The sequence below is a fragment of the Artibeus jamaicensis genome, unplaced genomic scaffold, assembly GCF_021234435.1.
Source record: "Artibeus jamaicensis isolate MK-2021 breed Jamaican fruit bat unplaced genomic scaffold, CSHL_Jam_final contig_2259, whole genome shotgun sequence".
Taxonomy (NCBI): Eukaryota; Metazoa; Chordata; class Mammalia; order Chiroptera; family Phyllostomidae; genus Artibeus; species Artibeus jamaicensis.
In genome coordinates, this window is record NW_026521468.1 from 9,337,902 (window position 1) to 9,357,150 (window position 19,249).

Consider the following 19,249-nt stretch of genomic DNA (forward strand, 5'->3'; position numbering starts at 1 on the left):
TCCCACTGTGAGCACTGTCCCCTGAACCCTGGGCCTGGGGAAGGGGAGGCCCACTCAGCCCACAGGTTTCTTGTCACCGTGGCAAGAGGCGAGCCTGCGTTCATGCTCCGAAGCCCGTTGCTCCATCAGATGGAAGCTTCAGGGCACGTGGACGAGGGCAGGTGGCCACAGCGATGGGCTCTGGCCTCTCCCCTGCCTCTGGGTGTCCCCCCCCACACACTCCAGGGCCTACAGGCCCGTCCTCCAGCAGGGGGCAGCCCTGCCCCCATCCCCGCCCCACGTGGCCTCTCCCTAGGGTTGGGCCAGCGGGACGGAGGCGAACTGCCTGGGAGGGGTGAGGCCGCATGACGGGCTCTAGACCAGGTGTTCGGCAGCCACCTCCGCCTGCTGCCCCGGGCTGAGTCACTGAGGCACAGCCGCGCTGACCCAGGGAGGGCCTGTCCTGGGCAGTGACTGCACTGTCCACTCCGTCCTCACCCTGACCACGGTGTCTGAACTTTCCCTGGCATCTGGGAGGGAAGAGCTGGGGCAGCCTGGGGCCCCTCCGCCTGGGCCGCTCAGCGCACAGAGCCTCAGGGGGCCTGCCTTCCCCGTCAGCTGGGTGGGGAAGGGATTTCACACCCTGTTCACCTGAGGGCCCAGACCTGACCTTGTCCCGTTTCTGCTCTGGACACCAAGAGTCCTGGACTAACTGATGTTGACCGGCTGCTGCGTTTGTGCGCGGCAGGACTGGACAGGCGCCCTCAACCCGCTTCAGCCGCCAGCAGGTCTGGCTGGTACTTCCGGTGCGAGTGGGGCGGCCAGCTCAGCGCCCCCAGGCTGTGGCCCCGGGCCGGTGGGCTCTGTTGCTGGGCTGCGATGCCACCGGTGGGTCTCCGAGCGCAGGGCTCGGCCCCAGTCGGGGCTGTGTCGCTTACGCCGGGCGATTTGGAGCTAAACCGAGAAAGCGCCAGGTGGAGCTCACGGTAGTGAGGGGCCTGGTCTCCCCGGAGGCTCCGTGCTGTGCTGACGGTGCCACAATGGTGCCCACGTGCTGTCAGCAGCCCGGGAGCCGTGCACCTGGCGGGGGGTGCGGGTGTGCAGCGTGGGGCTGCACCTCTGCCCAGAGGCGGGGCCCCTGGCAGCCGTGCCTTTTCTTCCCATCGTCACCACCCTGGAAACTCCCAGCCCAGCTTGCAGAGCCTCGGTGACGGGCCGTGTGCCACTCGGGAGGCAGAGATGTGCACTGCTGGGGGCCCGGGGAGAGAGGCGCGGGGGGCGTGGGGGTGGGAACCTGGTGAGGAGGAGGGGCGTTAACCAGTGGTTACTCCTGGGGCATGTGGTGAAGTTTGGGGGGATATATTTTTATTTTATTTTATTTCCACATGTGTTTGTACTGTTGTTCATTGTGGTGGGGTTCTCTGTGGTGTGGTCATCTGGCTGAGTCCAGGGCTACCCCGTCTTCCTGCCTCAGATCAGGCTCACCCAGGAGGGGGCGCCGGCATCCTGGGGAAGCAGGTGGGGTCAGGCCTCCGCTCAGGCCTGGGAAGACCCCTTGGCCAGCTGGAGTGTGCAGGAAGGCCTCGGGTTCAGGGCCCCTGGACGCACCCTCCCTCAGGGCAGGGCCAGGAGGCACCAGACTAATGCCCTCCCCCAGGTCCCTGCAGGGCACACTGGGGAGACCCTGGTGGGAGGCTGGGGCAGGTCCTGCCCGCGCTGTCCCAGCCCTGTGCTTGGCGGCTCCCTCTGCACCTTGTCCCGGCCCGGCTCCAACTGCAGGCCCAGGTTTGTTTCTCTGGAGCACAGAGGCAGGGACAGACACCCAGGCCTGTTGGGGCTCTGCTTCCCGGCCAGGAGCTCTGTCAAGGTGGGGGGCCTGCTTCCCTGTGGGGCGCCACCTCCGGGAGCTGAGTGCACAGCCCTCACAGCTCACCACCCTGGGCCCTGTGGCCTGTTCACGGCCAGGCACCTGCTACCCACAAGCGCAAGGACGGTGCGGAGGCGGCCATGCTACTTAGCACAGGAGCTGCCCTCCGCCCAGAGCTGCCTGCCACCCCTGGTGCTCACCAGGCTCGATGCCACGCCCAGCCCGTGGCCCCCTGGCTGCTGGGCCAGGTGAGAAGGTGGCCCGCTGTCCCCTCACTGGTTAGTCCCCCCTCAGCCATCTGTGGACGAACACACCCCAGCTTCTCTAACCGCCTGGGAGGGCCCCCTGCTCCAACTGCCAGAGGCCCTCTGGGTCTCATTCCTGGCCAGGCCCTAGGCCATGAAGTGGGGCCGGTAGTCGCTGCGCAGCCCGAGACGGCCACGGCCCACCTCCTTCTGCAGGTGGTTTTGCAGGGCCAGGAGGGGATTGGCGGGCGCCCACCCTGCAGGTGCGGAGGTGGCCCACAGTGGGACCGGAGCACAAGCCTCCTCAGGGGCTGAGTGACGCTGGGGGAACCAGTTCTGCCACATGGCCACACCTGTGCCTGGCAGCCTGTCAGGAGGAGGGAAGTCTGGAAATTCCTGCTTCAGGGACCCTCAGGGCGTCACCCGGGAGGGCAAACTGAGAAAGGCCAGGCCCTTTCCCAAGATCCTCCTGGGTTCTTCCAAGAACATAGCTTTTATTTTTTAATTTATGGACTTGCTTTTTGGGTTTACAGAAAAACTGAGAAGCTCACAAGAGTTCCCATACAGCCTCCCTCTTCCCCCTCCCAGAATCCCCATCATGAAGACCCTTGTACAGGTCACAGAGCCAATATTGATACATTAGTAACCAAAGGCTGTAGGTTCCCTCTTGTGTGGCACGTTCTGTGGGTTGTGAGGCACCGCTCTGCTGTCCTAACTTGAGGGACCTTGGCACTGGTGGTTTGGGATGGGAAGCAGTTCTGGGTCACCCCAGGGACAGTCTCTCCCCTTTGGTTCAGTGGTCTCTGGGTGTTTTTAAAATTTATTGAAGTAACATTGATAAATAACACTGTATACATTTTAGGCTGTGCAACATTGTAACTCGATACTTCACTGCCCACAGTCTGGTTTCCTTCTGTCACCATAAACTAGGGGGGGGCCCAAAACACCAGAAGTATCTGCTGGAGGGTGGGCCCCTCATAATCCAGGCTTCCCCTAGGAGCTGAGTGTGTTCTAGGAGCCCATCTGCATCAGTGTGCCAGCTGGTGTTGTTGTGAGAGGCTGCGTTTGGTATCAGTGAATTCTGCCCATTTCCTGATGGGTGATTTATGAGCACGCCTGCCCACACTGTGCTGAGTGTTCAGCAGTTTTTTTGACCAAAAACTGCATGACTCCCGTGTTCCTCCCTCGCTATTCACTGGATCTCACCCCAAGAGACTTTCTTTTGTTTCCCTGATGAAAAAAGTCCTTAAAGGGAAACATTTTGCTGACATGCAAGAAGTGAAAAAAAAAATGCAGAAGCACCAAAAAGCATCAAAATTAATGAGTTCAAAAACTGTTTTGAGCAGTGGACAAAAGGTCTCGAAGGGTGTACTGCGCCACATGGAGAGTACTTCGAAGGTGACCGAAGTTTAAACATGTAGGAATAAATACACAATTTTTACAAAGTTCCTTTTGGGGGCCCCCCTTACATTTGACCCTTCACCCAGTTTTCCCACTTCCCCTCTGCTGACCCTTCTGTTTTCTGTGTCTGCAGCGTGTTTCGCTTGTTTGTTACCTTTTCTTGTTTTATACTCCACGTGAGTGAACTCGCACACTGTCTGTGCTTGTTTCATTTAGCAGAACACCCTCAAGAGCCGTCTGGGTTGCTGGTAATATTCGGTCTCTTCCTTTGGTGAAGCCACTGGCCTCGGGGACAGCGGAGCCTGGGGGCTGCTTGCAGGGCAGATGGCCACGGGGTCAGGCTGCACTGCAGCCCAGAGCACAGAGGTCGTTTCGGGTTCCAGCCTCAGGGTGGAGGTCTCCTTTTGCCCTGCCCCGGCCCCTGCAGCCCTGGGCTGTGGGGCAGGTACAGCAGGCCACCGACCCCAGCCTCCCCTGGCCGGGCGTCTCAGGGTGGCAGCACCGCGTGGGACTGGGCAGTGCCATCCCCGGCTTTGGCTGCCAGGGTCGACCTGCTCAGCTGCAGGCCTCCCCAGGCAGATCCTTCCCCTTGGAGGGGAGCCCCTCCCCTGGCCCCAGCACCCCCCCCCGTGTGGGGCCCTGCAGACCCCAGCCTCTCCCACCCCTCCCGACTCCGGACCTCTGACCACAGGACAAGGGTGCACTTTACAGATCAGCAGGGGCCGGAAGGCACCTCCACCCTCCAGGCCACTTGAGATTCCTCCTGAAGTGTTTCTTGGCTGGAACAGAAATGCTAAGAGGCTAGACCAACACTAGACAGTGTGAGGACTCGGAGGAACCTGATCTTGTGATCACAGTGGGGCTGCCTGCAGGCCAGAGAGACCCTGGTCACTGCCAGCGAGGCCCCACCCAGACCACCCAGCTTCCTGGCCTCCGCCCTCCCAGTAGGGACTGGGGAGCTTGTCCCCCTCTCCCCTACTAGATGTCGGGCACATGGCGGCCCTGCGACCGCTGGGTGAAGGACACGGCTCTCGCTGCACGGCATTTGGGTCCTTCCAGAACAGACACGTGGCGATGTCCGCAGGCAGTCTGAGTCCTCTCGCCTGGAGTGCAGCCCGGCCACTGCGCCTCGAGTTTCTGAGCCGTGCGCTGCCTGGCTACTGAGTCAGGGGCACTGACTTCTCCTTCCTTAGATCATCAAATAAAAACTGACAGCAGCCCACACAACAGTAGCCATACGGTGTGAATGAATCAACATGATACCAGTGTTCTTAATCAGATCTGCCAATATATATGCATTTTGGTGTGTTGCAGTTTCAGTCATTAGCCTACGTGTGCCACGAGATGAATGGTCGAAAATGTCGGATCTGGAGGACGGGGCCAGGACATACTCCCCGCCCCAAGAATCCCGTGGGAATTTGGGGCCCCAGGTACTAGATCAATGAGCCGGGGCGGGGGGCGGTGAGCGGCCAGCAGGCAGCGACGCACAGGATGGGTGGCCTCGGCGCCAGCAAACGCAGAGCCGTCCTGTGGAGTGGGTGCCCCAGTCCACGCTCCCGCGGGTCCGCCGCATCTCCAGCCAAGCGGGGCCTCCCCGCCCCTCGGGGCCCCGAACGGGATGGAGTCTGAACCCTCACAAAGGACACTCAGATTTTGCGGAGGGTTTTGTGCCGGGGACGCCCTCGATGGGCTCAGACGAGTCGCCTAAAATAGCCACGGGCCCGCGGCCATTCCGAGAAGGGGCAGCCGGGCCGCCACTGTGCGGTCGCCGCGGGCCGGGCGCTGGGCGGGCGTCTGTGCAGTCCGGGGGTCTCGGGTTTCTCCCCCGCCCCCGCGCTGCACTGGCCGCCGGGCCCTCCGGTCTCTCGGACCCCGCTTTCTAGCTTGGCCCTTCTCTCTCGGACCCTTCTTCCATCCCGGGCGACCCCTCCTCGGCGTGGCGCCCCAACCGGTCCCACTCCCCGCACCACGCGCCCCGGAGGCGCAACACCCTGTGGTCTCCGCTGCGTCCTGCTCGGGCTCGCGGGGCCGTGCGCAGGGCGGGGAGCTCCTGGCGGCTCTCGGGGCGGGGTTCCGGCGCGGGCGGCCCGCGGGGCGGGGCGGAGCGGCCAGGCGGGCACCGCCCCCCAGCTGAGCCGGGACACGGGCTGCTGACTCGCGGACTTCAGTGCTCCGGCGGCGGCGGCGGGCGCAGACCTCCGAGCTGCTCCAGAGGCTGCGGCAGCTTCTGCAGCCGCTATGGGCGGGAGACCGCGCGGGCTGCGCGGGGGGCGAGCGACGTGACTCCCCCGAACTCTGAGCCCAGCCGTGCGGGTCGCGAGTCTGCTCAGTGGGCGCGCGCGGAGCCGGCGCGGAGCGGGAGCCAGAGCATGCGGGGCGCGGCGCGGGCGGCCGGGGGGCGCGCGGGGCGGCTGTGGCCACGGCCCTCCTCCCCCGGCCCCGGACCTCCGCCTCCGCTGCTGCCGCTGGCCGTGCTGCTGGCCGCGCTGCTGGGCGGCGCGGGCGCGCAGTACTCGAGCGACCTGTGCAGCTGGAAGGGGAGGTGAGTCCGCGCGGCGCGAGGCTGGCCCTGTGTCCGCGCTGCTGCCCCTCCACCCACTCTCAGCGTGCGGGGGCGCGGGGTACCCTGTCCAGGCGGAGCGCCAACCCCGCCGCCTCCGACCCGGGTGCTAGAACAAAAGAGCCCGCGGCGTCCCGGTTCCCCGGCCCGGAGGACGCCTGCGGGAGGCGCGCCTGCGGCGCTGCGGGTCCCTCCCGGCTGGGTAGCCCGCTTGCCCCGCACTTGGAAGCTCTTGTCCCCACTTGGAGAGTCTCGGCCGCCGACCACGGGGGCTGGGATCGGCCCTTTGGCCTTTCCCGGCCCCTGCCCGCCGCCTACCCGCGGCAAGGAGGTGCGCGCCCCCGGGCAGGGAGGAGCGGGGCCTGCGCTCCGGGCCGAGCCAGAAGGGGCGGCCGAGTCTGCCGGAGGGGGCAGCAGCTTGGGTGGACGGAACGGGGCCCTGGCGCGGCCAGCAGCGCCGACCACGCCTGTGCGGGCCGAGACCTGTGCCACGGTCCTGGTACGGACCTGGCCGAGCCCCCTGCCCCCGCCCGGTGAAGGTCAGGCCGCCCTTGGCAGCGCGCGCGCCGCGCTGGGTGACCCCCCTTCACGCCCCTCCGCTGTGGCAGCCGAGGACCTTTTTAAACACTGAAGTGTGACAAGCAGAGAGGAGTGCAAGCCACAAGTGTGCGCGGGCGGGGTGCCTGAGGGAACAGCCACTCAGGATGAGAAACCGCGGTCCCCAAGGCGCCCTCGGCCGCCCTGGCAGCTCGTGGTCGGCGAAGCCGGTCCTGCGCCGCGGAAGTTGGGGATTCAGGAGTTTGCGGTGGGAGACGCGCATCTCCTCCGAACGCGCCGTGGGCCGGACCGCCCTGGGTCCTGGTGTCCCCGGGGCCGGGTCCCCGTGCAAGCCCCGACCCGGCTGCGGACACCTCACGATGGGGGCAGGGTTGTCGGGGTTGTTCTGAGGGAGGCGGGTTTCTGCGAAGGCTGGAGCTGTGCTGGTGCCGGACGCCGGTCGGCAGGGCAGCCGATGGCCGTCGTGGTGTTTACGGGCCGGTTCTCCGTGGACACTGGCTATTACCCTGCTCCCTTCTCGCCCTGCCCACCCCTCCGTGAGCGAAGGTCCCAGGGCCCTGAGGTTGGCGCCGGTGCCCTCCCTCGCGCAGGGCAGGGAGGGAGGAGCCGCGCGGGTCGGGGCGGAGGGTGGGCCCGAAGAGAGCTGGTGGCGGCGGCGAGCTGGGCTGGCGGAAGCCCCTGAAACCGGCACCCTCCGCTGGGGCCGCCCCCGCCCGGTGCCAGCAGCTAAACCTCCTGCTGTGCGGCCTCTGCTGAATGAGTCCGTGCACCGCCAGACTGAGGCCTCGGGGTGTCCTGCTTCGGCAGATCAGAAGCAGTGACCCAGCCCTAGCCCCTGAGCCTGAGTTTCCAGAGGGGGAGCGGACACCCTGCGCCCGCCCAGAGGGCTCTGAGCCCGCGAGGCAGTGCCCGTGAGGGCTGCTGGGCGCCGGGGAGAGGAGCCCTCCTGGTTCTCGCTCCGCGCATCCTTTCACCTGCGGGAGAAACAGACGCTGCCCTTCCGTCACTGCCGATGTACCCGGTTCCTGACTCCCCCAGTTCCTCCGCGGAGCGGAGCGCAAAGGCACTGAGTGAGCCGGGTGGGGGGGCCGGGGAGGAGCTGGCCAGGCGGCATTCCTGGCGTGTGAGCCCTGCTGGAGCTGTGATCGCTGCTGCCCCCCACCAGTGTGCTGCTTGCTGCGGGGGGGGGGGGTGGTGCGGCCTGATGGGCGGTGGGTTCTGACCCCCTGGTGGGGGGACTTGCTCTTTATGACACTGGCCACCAGGCTGACAGGCAGAAGTGTGTTTCTGGGTGTTTCCAGGCCACTGAGCAGAAGGCGTGAAAGTCCATTGCTCTGGGCCGGGCTCTGCAGGTACGGCACACCTGGGCTCTCTCCTCTGCCTGGGGCTCCACCTGAAGCTCTTCCTGGATCAGTGAACCAGAGACCTAATTTCCCTCTGGTGACTCGGGGTTCAGGCCCGACCTTGGGGGTGCTGCCCCCATACCGACCGCGTCAGAGAGTCCCCATCTCCTCCATAAAGGTGCTGCACAGGTGTGCCCTCTTGGGCCGTGACACTTGTCCACTCTTTTTTAAGAAGAATGCATGAGCTCAGTTTCAACAATCCACAGTCCAAGCAGCCTTCTCGTTCCCTGAGGCTGAGTAAGTTTTCTCCGTGTCCCGCGGCTTCATCATGTTAGAAAACAGTCGCCTCTTTTTTCTTGGCCTGGTTAGCAAGTCACTGGCATGTCATGTGACCGTCGTAACGTGCCACCATCGGTGCCTGGTCAGACTTGGTGCGTGTTTGCACCTCCAGCCACTTTGCGTAAGCAGAAGGTTTTCTTTCTGGGCTGCGATGCTGAAGGCTTCCAGGTGAGCTGTGTGGCTGTAGTTCCTGGCAGGAGCTGGATACACCGGAGCCCTGGACCTCATTGGAAGAGCCAGCGAGCGGGTCCTGGGCTGAGTAGGTGTTTGCTCACAGGGCATCTGGCTTGCCACCCGTGACGGCGGTTGGTGTGAACCCCCTGCGCTGACTGCCTTGGCGATTCCTGGTGTTCTCGACGCTTTAGGAAGATGGGCAGAGCCCCACATGCTGGGCCGTGGGTGCAGACCCCACTGTGTGGTCCAGCGAGGACATTAGTTAGAGGGTGAAGTGACGGGGAGCCTTCGTTTTGTCCCTCGTTCTCTTTCGGTTGAGTGGCTTATTAACGGCCACAGCCAGGGGCACCCGTAAGATGCACGTGGGCATAGGTGCAGGCTGGTGGCCGGCAGCGTCCAGACTCAGGTCTGCCTGCTCCGGGCAGCTGTGGGCTGGCCACCTGTCCGCACCGTGGTTTCCTTGCCCCTGCCTGAGATGTAGGTGGAGGGCAGGCCTCCCCATTTCTTTCTCCACTGTTGAAATTAAGGGGCTTAGTGAGACTTCCAAAGCCTCTGGTGTAGGTTCTGCAGGCCTTTGCCCCACCGAAGGGGAGGTGGAGCCTGGGACAGAATGGTTTTTGTGGGAGAGCGAGTTGCGGATTGGTGCTAGGGCCTGGGCAAGTATCCAGCTGCCCCTGGGGGCTGAAGACCCAAGTGGAGGGACACTGGTGGAGTTTGTGTTGGCCGCCTAAGAGCAGAGCTGATTATAATGATCTGTGGCAGCCACTCACCATTTAGTCTAATTTTTCACACAGCACTATAATTATGCCCATCCCCACATACGTGTCAGATGAGCACGTATGGGTTTTATGTGAGTGTAATTTGTTAGTCTGCTCCGTGTGTGCAGGCCTGGTAGGCGTCTGAGGCCGGGTGGCTGCTCGCGACCCAGGGCATGTGGGCGGGGAGCGGGGTGAGGAGGGTTCACCTCCTTGATGCCGCCGTCTGATGTGGTCTGCAGGGTGACTGTGCAGCCCCAGCCTGCAGCTGGCTGTCGTAGGAAAAGTGAGGTTTTTCGGGGGCCCGGCGCATGAGTCACCAGCAGTGAATGCAAACCATATGTGTTTTCTCCTCCGTGGAAAGGGCTCTGGTAACACACTCAGGCCGGGGCTCTGAGTGTGGCTTTGTTTATTCCACGTAAAAATCCCAAGAATGCGGGTGAACCTGTCTGAGATCTGATCAGATCCCCATGCCGAGTAACCGAACACTCAGCCGCAGTAGGTTCCGGGGCTGCTTGGTGGTCGTGACGCAACCGTGTACACAAGCAGATGCCGACATGGAAATCTGGAGTAGGGGCAAGGAACTTCAACATTTTCGATGGTTTCAGTTTCTTGACGACACAACGTAGTGATTTTACCCGAGACCCATCTCGCCGAGAGTGCAGTGCACTCGTCTCTTCCTGTCTAGTGTTCGTGAGGAGTGGGATGGACTGGGTTCTCGGGAAGTTCCCACCGGAGCACCAGGTGCTGCTCAGTTCTGGCTTCTCCGCACTTTCTCCTGTGCTGGGCCCTGGGGAGGACCTTTCCTTTCCTTTCATATCCTCAGTGACATTTGAGTTCATTTAAAAAATATGTTCATCAGAGGAGGGTCCCAGGGTTTGCAAATGAGTGAAAAAGCAGCTACATCGTCACCATGAGGAAAATACAGGCACTGAGGCCTGACGGTGGGGCCCCGAGAAAAAACTCAGAGGCAGCCCCCGGCCCCCAGACCACTTACGTTCCTTGCTGGTTCATGAGCTGAGTTACTTATGCGTGCGGGGCCCTGACGGCCCTTGTCGCCTGAGTCTGCTGCTGTCCCTCAGGCTCAGTGGGGATCTCCACTGTTTCACAGCCCCGGCTCCGTCATCTGGAACTCGGGTTGGTGCCCCGCGGGCCCGCGGAGACTGTGCGTCCAGGGGCGGGGAGGGTCTGGGCGCCCGATGCCAGCCCTGGCTGCCTCCCTGGGAGCGGCCGGTGCTGCGGGCCAAGGGGACACTGACCTTGTCCCCCCCCCCACACACAGCGGGCTGACACACGAGGCCCACAGGAAGGAGGTGGAGCAGGTGTACCTGCGCTGCTCGGAGGGCGCGGTGGAGTGGATGTACCCGACCGGGGCTCTCAGCGTCAACCTGCGGCCCAACACCTTCTCGCCCTCCCGGCACCTGACTCTGTGCATCAAGCCCCTCAGGGACTCCTCGGGGGCCAATATTTATTTGGAAAAAACTGGAGCGCTGAAGCTGCTGTTCCGGGACGGGGACCACGGGCCGGGCCAAGTGCGCTGCTTTGGCTCCGAGCAGGGCGGCCTGTTCGTGGAAGCCACGCCGCAGCAGGACATCAGCAGGAGGACCACGGGCTTCCTGTACGAGTTGAGCGGCCGGCGCGCCGGGTCGGACCTGCACGCTCTGGCAGGTGAGTGGGGCCCTGGGGGTGCAGGGCGGGCTCCCTGGCCGCTGCCTTCCCGCAGCCCTGGTCCGTCTCGTTTGCCAGACTTCTCCGATTTTCTCCTGTGCCCCCCCCAGCAAAGCCTCCGTGAAACTCCTCAGGGTGGTGGCTGAGGGGGGTGCCGGGTGCCAGCAGACGGCCCTCCTGGGGGCGGTGAGCTGTGTGGTGAAGGTGGTGTCGGACGTGAGGCGTATTGTTGGCGTTCTGGAAAGTTCTTGTTTGGACTTTGCAAATATGTGTCCCCCGGGAGTGAGTTACTTGTAGAGGGTAACGAGTGTCCCTGAGAATGACCACAGGTCGCAGCCGTGACAGGGCCCCGCTCCCAGACACGCTCACCTTCCACGACGAGCTGTGGCGGGTTTGGAGTGGGCGCTGGCACCGTTCACGCTGTCCCGGCGTTTCTTCTGCCACACAAACTGGTGGCAGCCTCTCAAACGCCGAGTCGTGGGTGGGGCCGGAGGCCGATCCACATCCCAGGTGCAAACCCACCATGTCCTGAGTCCCTGGTTCTGGAGGCATTTTGTGGGTGGGTGGGTGTGCGTGGGGACCCTCGCCGTGGAGGCTGCAGCCACGTGCCAGAGTGAGGCTGTGGTGGGCGCCCAGGTGGAGCCCCCACTGCTGGGCCCTCAGGGGAGGGGCTGTGGGGATCTGGGAGCCTGGGGGAGGGGTCCGGGTGGTCTCTGGGAGGCCAGGGTGTGTGTGCACAGGTGCAGTGGCGCCTTGGCTTTAGACTTCCGTTCCTTTCCTTTGGAGGGAGGCAGGCAGCTCTGTGGGGCCCTGGGTGGCGGTGGGGCTGGCCTCGGAGAGGGCGCAGGCAGAGAGCGGGCGGGCAGGGGCTCCCTGGTCGCCCAGGACAGGTCCTGCCCCTCGCGCCCTGGGCAGCCCAGGGCTTCCCTCAGCCCGCCCGGCCTCACTCTTGCTCTGAGGTTCAGTGTCTGTGCGGGGTGGGGCGGCCAGGGCTCTGGGGGTGCCATCTGTGTCAATTCCGAACTGGGCCTGGGCCCAGAGGCCCTGGGCGGGGTGGGGTGGGGCCTGGAGGTGTGAGCTTGGGTTGTCCTGGGAGCCGGCTCCAGGAAGGCTGCTCCCTCAAGGACCAGCTGGGAGGATGGTCAGGTGGGGGTCCTGCAGGGACCCTGTTAACGCCCCCCAGGGACGGGATGCGCCCACAGGGGCGGGGGACGTGGCCCCAGCAGAGTAATGACCTGGCCTCACGGGTCCACCGGGCCCAGCGGAAACAGCTGGCTTGAGGACTGGGCTGTCCCCAGGAATCTGTAGTCTCCACGTTTCAGCTTCGACCGGGCGGGGGGGTGGGACCAGATCTGCTGGGGTTGGAAGGCGGGGTCTCCTGCAGCCCGTGAGTCCACGTTTCACTGGGCTGCGTTCTCAGCTCAGATCGGTTTTCAGCACTTTGGTTCTCGCTCAAACCAAACTTCCCTGTTACAGAGCTTCTGTTGGCCTGGGGCCCCTCCCCCCGTGCTGACTGCCCAGGTGGGAGGGTGGCTCTGTGAAGCCTAGGACCTGAGGCAAACCTGAACCCCACCACCTTTGTCTTGGTCACAGTGGGGAGGTGGGAGGGGGAGTTTACCGAGGGGACCCCCAGCCTCGCTTTGGGGCCCTGGAGGTAGGTATACTTGAAGTGAAAGCAAAACCGGGAAAAGCTGGGTCTTCCAAGCTGAGGTTTCTGACTGGAGCCGGGGCTGGGACTTGTTAGAGCCCCTCTCACTGACCCCACTGACATTGGGGGGCCTTGAAGATGCTCGAGGCTGGTTGCAAGGGATTGTCCCACCTTCACCCTGTGACTCACGGGTGCTGCCCTGGCCCCGACAGGAGCCCCTGGGCACAGCCTGGGATGACCCCAAGCCCAGGCCAGGGCTCAGGTTCTCTTCTCCTCCCTGGGGGCGGGGCCAGTGTCCTCCAGGCAGGGACAGTGGGTGCACCCGGGAGAGCTGTCAGGCTGAGCAGCCCTGGGGTCCTGTGGGGTTGCAGGGAGGAGGGGGGCGCCCGAGGGAAGGGTGTGTTTCGCCCAGTATCCGCCTCTGCCCACTGTCCCCCGCACCCCCAGGCTGGCCGAGGCTGGACGTCAGCCACCTGGGGGGGCCAGGTCCAGGTTCCCTTGTTACCCCTGATACAGGCCTGCCTGACCCTGGGGTGTCTGCTGAAGTCTAGGCCCCCAGGGCTCCAATTGCAGGTGGCTGAGATCTGGGACAGTGTCTGTCAGATCCTGGGCTGGGGACTCAGGGGCACCCAGGGCTCTGAGAGCTGGGAGCTGGGACCAGAACCGGGCCCAGCACCCCACCCCCTCCCTAGGGGGTGAGACGCAGCAGGGATCGGGGAGGCGGGAGCCCCCCAGCTCCCCGGGGTGTGCGCCTTTCATCAGGGCCTGGGCCCCTAAGCCTTTAATGCCCGAGGAATGGGTGCAAAATGTGGAATGTCAGCGCAGGCCATCTGGCAGCCGTGGTGTCCCCGGGCCAGGTGGGCCCTCAGCAGGCGGCACGGCTCCGGGCTCTGCTCTGGCCTGGCTGCTGCCTCGGAGGTGTCAGTGACACGGGGGCCCACAGAGGGGACGTGCAGGGGAGCGCCTGCCTCACCCCACCCGCGGGTCAGGTCACAGTGCTCCTCTGTGCCGACCTGAGAGCAGGAGCCCTGTGGGCCGGAGTCCTGGCCGCCGGGAGTGTTTACAGCAGGCGCGTTGGCCTCATGTCCACTTGGGTTGTGTAATCGGCCTCCTTGATAAACCGAGACACACCAATAGCCGAGGATGGAGAGGCAGGCAGCTCCTTGACAGGCACAGGCGCTGGGCCCAGCCCAGGGGCATTGGGTTTTGGCTGCCACACAGCAGGAGGGGTAGGCCTTCTGCCTGGGCCCCTGAGTAGCACGGGAGCTCCTTCTGCAGCACTGGAGCAGCCCAGCAGGACTGGGGAGGCGGGGCGGCCAGATGCAGCTCAGTGATGGACGAGGCTCCAGTCACACCCGGAACACGGCCGGGCTGTTGGGGGGCTATCCTCCCTGGGGACCCAGGGGGACAGGCACCGCCAGGGTCCCCATCTCCCAGTGGGCCGGTGCACTCGTGGGGGTAACCCGCAAGGGAGGGCGGGATGCCGCTCGGTCTGGCGCTGGGGTCCAGAGGCAGACCCCACGTCCGCAGTTCTAACGCCCGTGTGGGCCCCGCATTCCCATCTCTTGTTTCACTGTTCGAGGGCCAGGCGGCAGGGGCTCGCCCGCCGGGCACATCCCTGCCCTGGTCTCCGCGCACACGCCCTCCCCCCAGCCGTCTGAGCCGGCCTGGGGGAGAGACATCCGAACCCACAGCTGGAGCTGGGGGGCGGGAGGGGCCGGAGGACACAGCCCCTGGGCTGATGAAGGCACAAGAAGCGTCCCCATCACAGGCTCCAGGGGCACCTGCGGAGGCGGGTGGCCCGGGTCCCACGCCGCTGGTGGGCTTCAGCTCCCGTCGTGTTCAAAACCCTCTGTTTGGTGAGCTGGGGGCAGGCGATCCCTCAGGGGGCCCAGTGGCTTCGACAGCCGAGGGGGCGAGTGGCAGAGTTCAAAGGAGAGAGAGAACTTGCTTTCTTTTGGCCGGGACCGGTTGTTTCCTGCACCGGAGGCTTCTCTGGCCTCTGTAATTATTGTGTGATTATTTTTTGCCTTACCCGTTTTGGGTGGAAGGGCGTGGCTTTCCTGGCGAGGAAGAGGTTGGGAGGGCAGCAGGACAGGCCCGGTGGGGTCATCTGGGGACGGGAGGTGTGGGTGAGTGCGTTGGGCGTCGTGACCATTGGGGGCGGCTCCAGCTCGGTCTCAGCCGACGCGGCCACGTTCCGCCACATTCACAGCTTTCTGGTGTCTCTTCGCTCCTCGCCAAAACGCGGCATCTGCCACTGGTCACCAGCTGACCTGCTGGGCGTCCTCCTGCACCGTGCTGTCTTTGGAAGTTGCGTGCCTTCCCCCGGCCCCCCGTGTGCAGGCAGTCGGGACCGGCGTCCACCTGTCTGTCTGCGGGCCCCTCAGGCGGTGAGACCCTGCCAGAAGGCACCCCCTCCATGGCCTCCCTCTGGCACCTGCGGGCCTCACCCGGGTCGCCGTGTGGCCCCTGGCCCGCCTCCCTGAGCCTGTTATTTTCTTCTTTGCTCAGTTCATTTCATGCACATTCCAGAGTAATCTTCCCGGGACGTCCACGCCCCGGCCCTCCCCTCTCCATGAGACGTGGGCCAGAATTCCAGCCAGCCCGCTGGCCTCCCCCTCCCCATCTCCCCCGTAGGGAGACGAGATTGGATGCGTCAGAAACCAGCACATTCCACAGCCTTTACGAGCCCGACGCGATTCGTAATTGTTTCCAGACTGCTTCTCTTGGCGTCCACAGACCGCGCTTTCCACAAAGGTGACCTGCGCCTCGTGGAGCTGAGTCAGAAGAGGGAAGTCTCTGGGGTGGTGCTTTGTGAGCTCAGCTGTCAGGGGTATTGGCTTGTTGGAGCTTCTGGTGGGAGACTCTGCAGGCCCCCGACTGCCGTCCCCCAGGGCTGCCAGGGTCCCTGTGCCCAGCACGATGGGGCTGTGAGTGAGCTGGGTGGGGGGAGCCGAGGACGGCTGGTCTCCACCTCTGTCCTCGGCCATCAGCTGAGGTCCTGGGGCCCACGGCTCCTGGACAGGGCATAGCTCTAGGCTGGGTCACACGAGTCCAGGCCTGGGGGTCTGACCACGGCATGTGGCCTGGGCCCGTTGGCCCCCCAAGGCTGCTTTTGGGAGTGGCGCCTCCTGGCCTATCTCAGCTGGCTTGGAACCCGAGATGCTTCTGGAGACCATGTGCCCTCACCTGCCCCTCACCTGCCCCCCACCTGCGTGTGGCAATGGCACCCTGGTCTGAGGGGAGCCCAAAGGCGGGCTGTGGTCACCGTGAGTTTGGCTCGGCAACCTGCATTCTTATAGGGACAGATGCTGGGGCCACCCCCACCCACAAAGGAAGCCCAGGGTGGAGCCTCTAAGCCTGTGGGCAAGGGGGTGGCTGGCCAGGATGAGGTGGTCCCCTCTGCTCTGTATTCCACACTCATGGCCAGAGTAAAGTTGGTGGAACACGGGGCCCTCAGAGCCGGTGGTGCCGAGTGCCCCTTGGCTATCACGCCCACTGTGCGGCGCCTCCACAGGCCCAGCAGGAGAGAGGGTGGGGGACCCCCAGTTGGCCACTGTCTTTTTAAAGAGTGGCCTTGAGCCTGGGGGTCCACCTGTGTGAACAGAGGCCACAGGTGGGCAAAGCGCTTGGGATTTGGAGCTGGGCAGGGAGGCGCCTGCTCCACAGATGGGCTGGACCAGCTTCCAACACACCAGCAGGCCGGGCTTGACCGGCGGCTGCTGCTTCTCCTGATAACTCAGTGGGAGCCTGGCGGTGGGCGAGCCGGTGAGACAGCCCTTGCACAGCCGGACGGTGACTCGTATCCACCCTGCCTGGGGGCGGGACGACGCACCAGCAGTCTGGACATGCACGTCCACCCCCAGGCTCCCCAGGGTTGCTGCATGCTGGGCCCCAGAGGTCCACACACACTTGGGCCCAGAGGCCTGTCTGTGCCCAGCCCAGGCCCCTGAGTCACTGCGGCTCCCTGGTCACCTGGCAGCCCCTGGGCAGGCGACCTCATGCTCAGCCCAGTTTGAGGGCAGTGACGGCAGCCGGCCAAGCGTGCCGACGGGGTCAGCTTCATCCAGGCCCAGTGAGGGCCGAGGCCAGGCGTGTCCCGGGGCCTTTGGAACGTGGAAGGGTCCCAGTGAGATTTCATAGGTGAAGTTTCTGCAGCATTAGGAGGATTCGAGCCAAAACATGCAAACTTGAAATACATGAGGGAGAGGCCTTGAAATGTTCAATAGAAGAGTCAACGAGTAGATTGTATTTTCCCAAGTCTACCACCAAGTGAAGGAGCATGTGGTCTGTGGGGAGTCGTCAGAGCCCCAGGTTTCTGCCCCCCACCCTGCTCCCTTCCCCTCAATACCCTCCTGATGCCCCAGGTGGGCAGGAGGGTGAAGGGCTTTGTGTGAGGCCTGTTTGGCTGGAGGAAGCCAGTCCCACCGAGGTGGGAGGTCTCACAGGGGACCCGGGCTGCTCTGGAAGGAGTTTGGAGACCAGGCAGGGTCTGCGGGAGAGACCTTAGGAGGGCACCAGGGCCGAGGCAGGTGAACGCCCCTTGTCGTCCGCTGTGCCTTGTGTTGCAGCCTCCTGGGTCCCTCCAGGCAGAGCCTTGACCCCCTGTGGAATCGAGGGGCAGGTGGGACCCTGGGAAGCAGGCAGTGTGTGAGTGGGCAGCCCTGGCAATTCGGGGTGTGGGTGTGGAGGCTGGGGTGAGGGGCGGGGCTTTGCTCTGCTCAGCCGGTTTGCGCTGGTGACGGCCAAGGAAGAGCGATTTCATGTGAGTCCAGTGGCTGCTCGTCGGGGACAGGCCCACCCTGTGCTGTGGGAGGGGCCAGGGGTCCCCACTGTCAGCCCCCGGCCCTCACGCAGAGGTCACGGAGGCACAGGGCAGACACCAGCTGTTGGAAACCAGAGCTCCCGCAGGGCGAGGGCCAGTGAGCATGTGTGTGCACCCATGTGCACGCGTGTGCACAGCCCTGCCTGACGCTGCTGCCGTGCTCTCTCCTCGCAGCTCCATGCCGGCCCTGCAGTGACACGGAGGTGCTCTTGGCAGTCTGCACCAGTGACTTCGGTGAGTGTGCACGGGTCCGCCGTGGGGAGGGCACCCCGCACCCCACATGGGTCTAGGGAACCTTTCGCTGCTGGCGTTGACCTCTGCAGGGAGGGGGCTGTGGAGACGCTGGGCGTGGTGTCCCCTCCGTGGGCCACAGGGCTGCACCTGTGCGACTGCAGCCCCGGGGAGGACCTGAGCGCCCGGCCCGGGGAGGGCTGGGCACTCCTGTTTGTTTAGGGGATCACTGAGCACTTCCCCACTGGGCACATGAGGTCATCACTCTGGAGGCCTCACCTCAGGACCTGCCCTCCACTTGGTCCCCTGCCGGTGCTGCAGTGGGCATTCTGGGCCCTGGTGGGGCCCGGGGCTGAGGGCAGGGACCCCGCTTGGGCACAGGATGGCGGCTGTCACAGCTGGAGCGGCCGAGCCCAGAGCCCTGGACGCGGCTCCTTTCCAGGCCCCTGGGGGTGGGGCCTGCTGAAGCACCTCTGCCCTGTCCTCCCCGGCCCCTCCCCCCGGAGCCTCATGGAGCCTGCGACCCTGATACGTCCTGTGTTTGACTGTGGCTGCTTCTGTCGGTCTGACTCGAGAGGCCGATGCACAGAGTGCATTTCGTTCCTTCCGTTCCCCACTCGTGTGACCAAAAACCTCTTCTGCCCCAGACGAGCCCGGGCGTGGCGGGGACCACCCTGGGCAGCCTCACGCTCAGGTCCCGCTCGCTGCCAGTGCAGACACCTGCTGTTGGCCCAGCAGGCATCCCTGCGGTCTCACGCTGACTTCTGTCCCTCCCTCTGCAGTGGTCCGCGGCGCCATCCGGGACGTCACCCACGCACCCGAGCGGCAGGAGTCCGCCATCCACCTGCACGTGAGCCGGATCTACCGGCAGAAGAGCAGGGTCTTCCACCCGGCACCCGGAGGCGGCTGGCGGGGGCGCATCACCACGCTGCTGGAGTGTGGGGTGAGGCCTGGGCGCGGCGAGTTCCTCTTCACCGGACACATGCACTTTGGGGAGGCGCGGCTGGGCTGCGCCCCGCGCCTGGAGGACTTCCAGAGGATGTACAGGGTTGCCGAGGAGAGGGGGCTGAACCCCTGCGAGATGGGCGTGGAGTGACCGTGGGGTGACCGGCCTGGGGTGGGCGCCTGGCCTTCACAGAGAGTCTGATGCCCAAGGTCCCGGTGAGAAGCCCCGACCCATTGATTGGAAGCGCTGTAAGATACAAACTAAGTTATTATATTTTTTTTAAAAAAGAAATGTCCATGGCAAACTTGCTCCTGTGTCTGTGTGCCGCTACAGGCTGCTTCTCTGGAAGCACCTGATGTCCTTGCATTTGGCTCATGTCTGGGGGGAGTCTGGTGTGCCCCCCGGCGAGCCCCCAGTCCCGGGCTTTGGGCAGAGTCGAGGCACCACTCCAGGTGGGTTCTCACCTGGCTGGTGGGGGCGCGCCACACACCGCCACAGCGGTGCCGGGGTGGAGACTTACGAAGCCACGCACCTGTCCTTTTCACTTTGCTTCCACCTTTTAAAGAGCCTGCTCTGCCAGCCACGCCCTTTGGGCCGCAGGCCGCCCCCTCCCAGGGAGCACCGCGCCTGCTGGGGCCTTGCTGGGTGCCACATGGGGCTTCTCTGGGGAGCCCCACGGCCCTGCCCTGTCACCCCCACACTCAGCC

The 19,249-nt window shown here is 64.5% G+C and overlaps 1 protein-coding gene across 1 annotated transcript; it reads left to right on the top strand.

Annotated features, from left to right (window-relative positions):
* Positions 1-5,654: 5,654 nt before the first annotated feature.
* On the top strand, positions 5,655-18,846 carry METRNL (meteorin like, glial cell differentiation regulator). The gene is made up of 4 exons (XM_037158006.2): positions 5,655-6,034; positions 10,504-10,889; positions 17,540-17,599; positions 18,379-18,846. The coding sequence occupies exons 1-4, from the start codon at positions 5,862-5,864 to the stop codon at positions 18,690-18,692; spliced, it is 933 nt and encodes a 310-aa protein (XP_037013901.2). The 5' UTR covers positions 5,655-5,861; the 3' UTR covers positions 18,693-18,846.
* Positions 18,847-19,249: the final 403 nt, after the last annotated feature.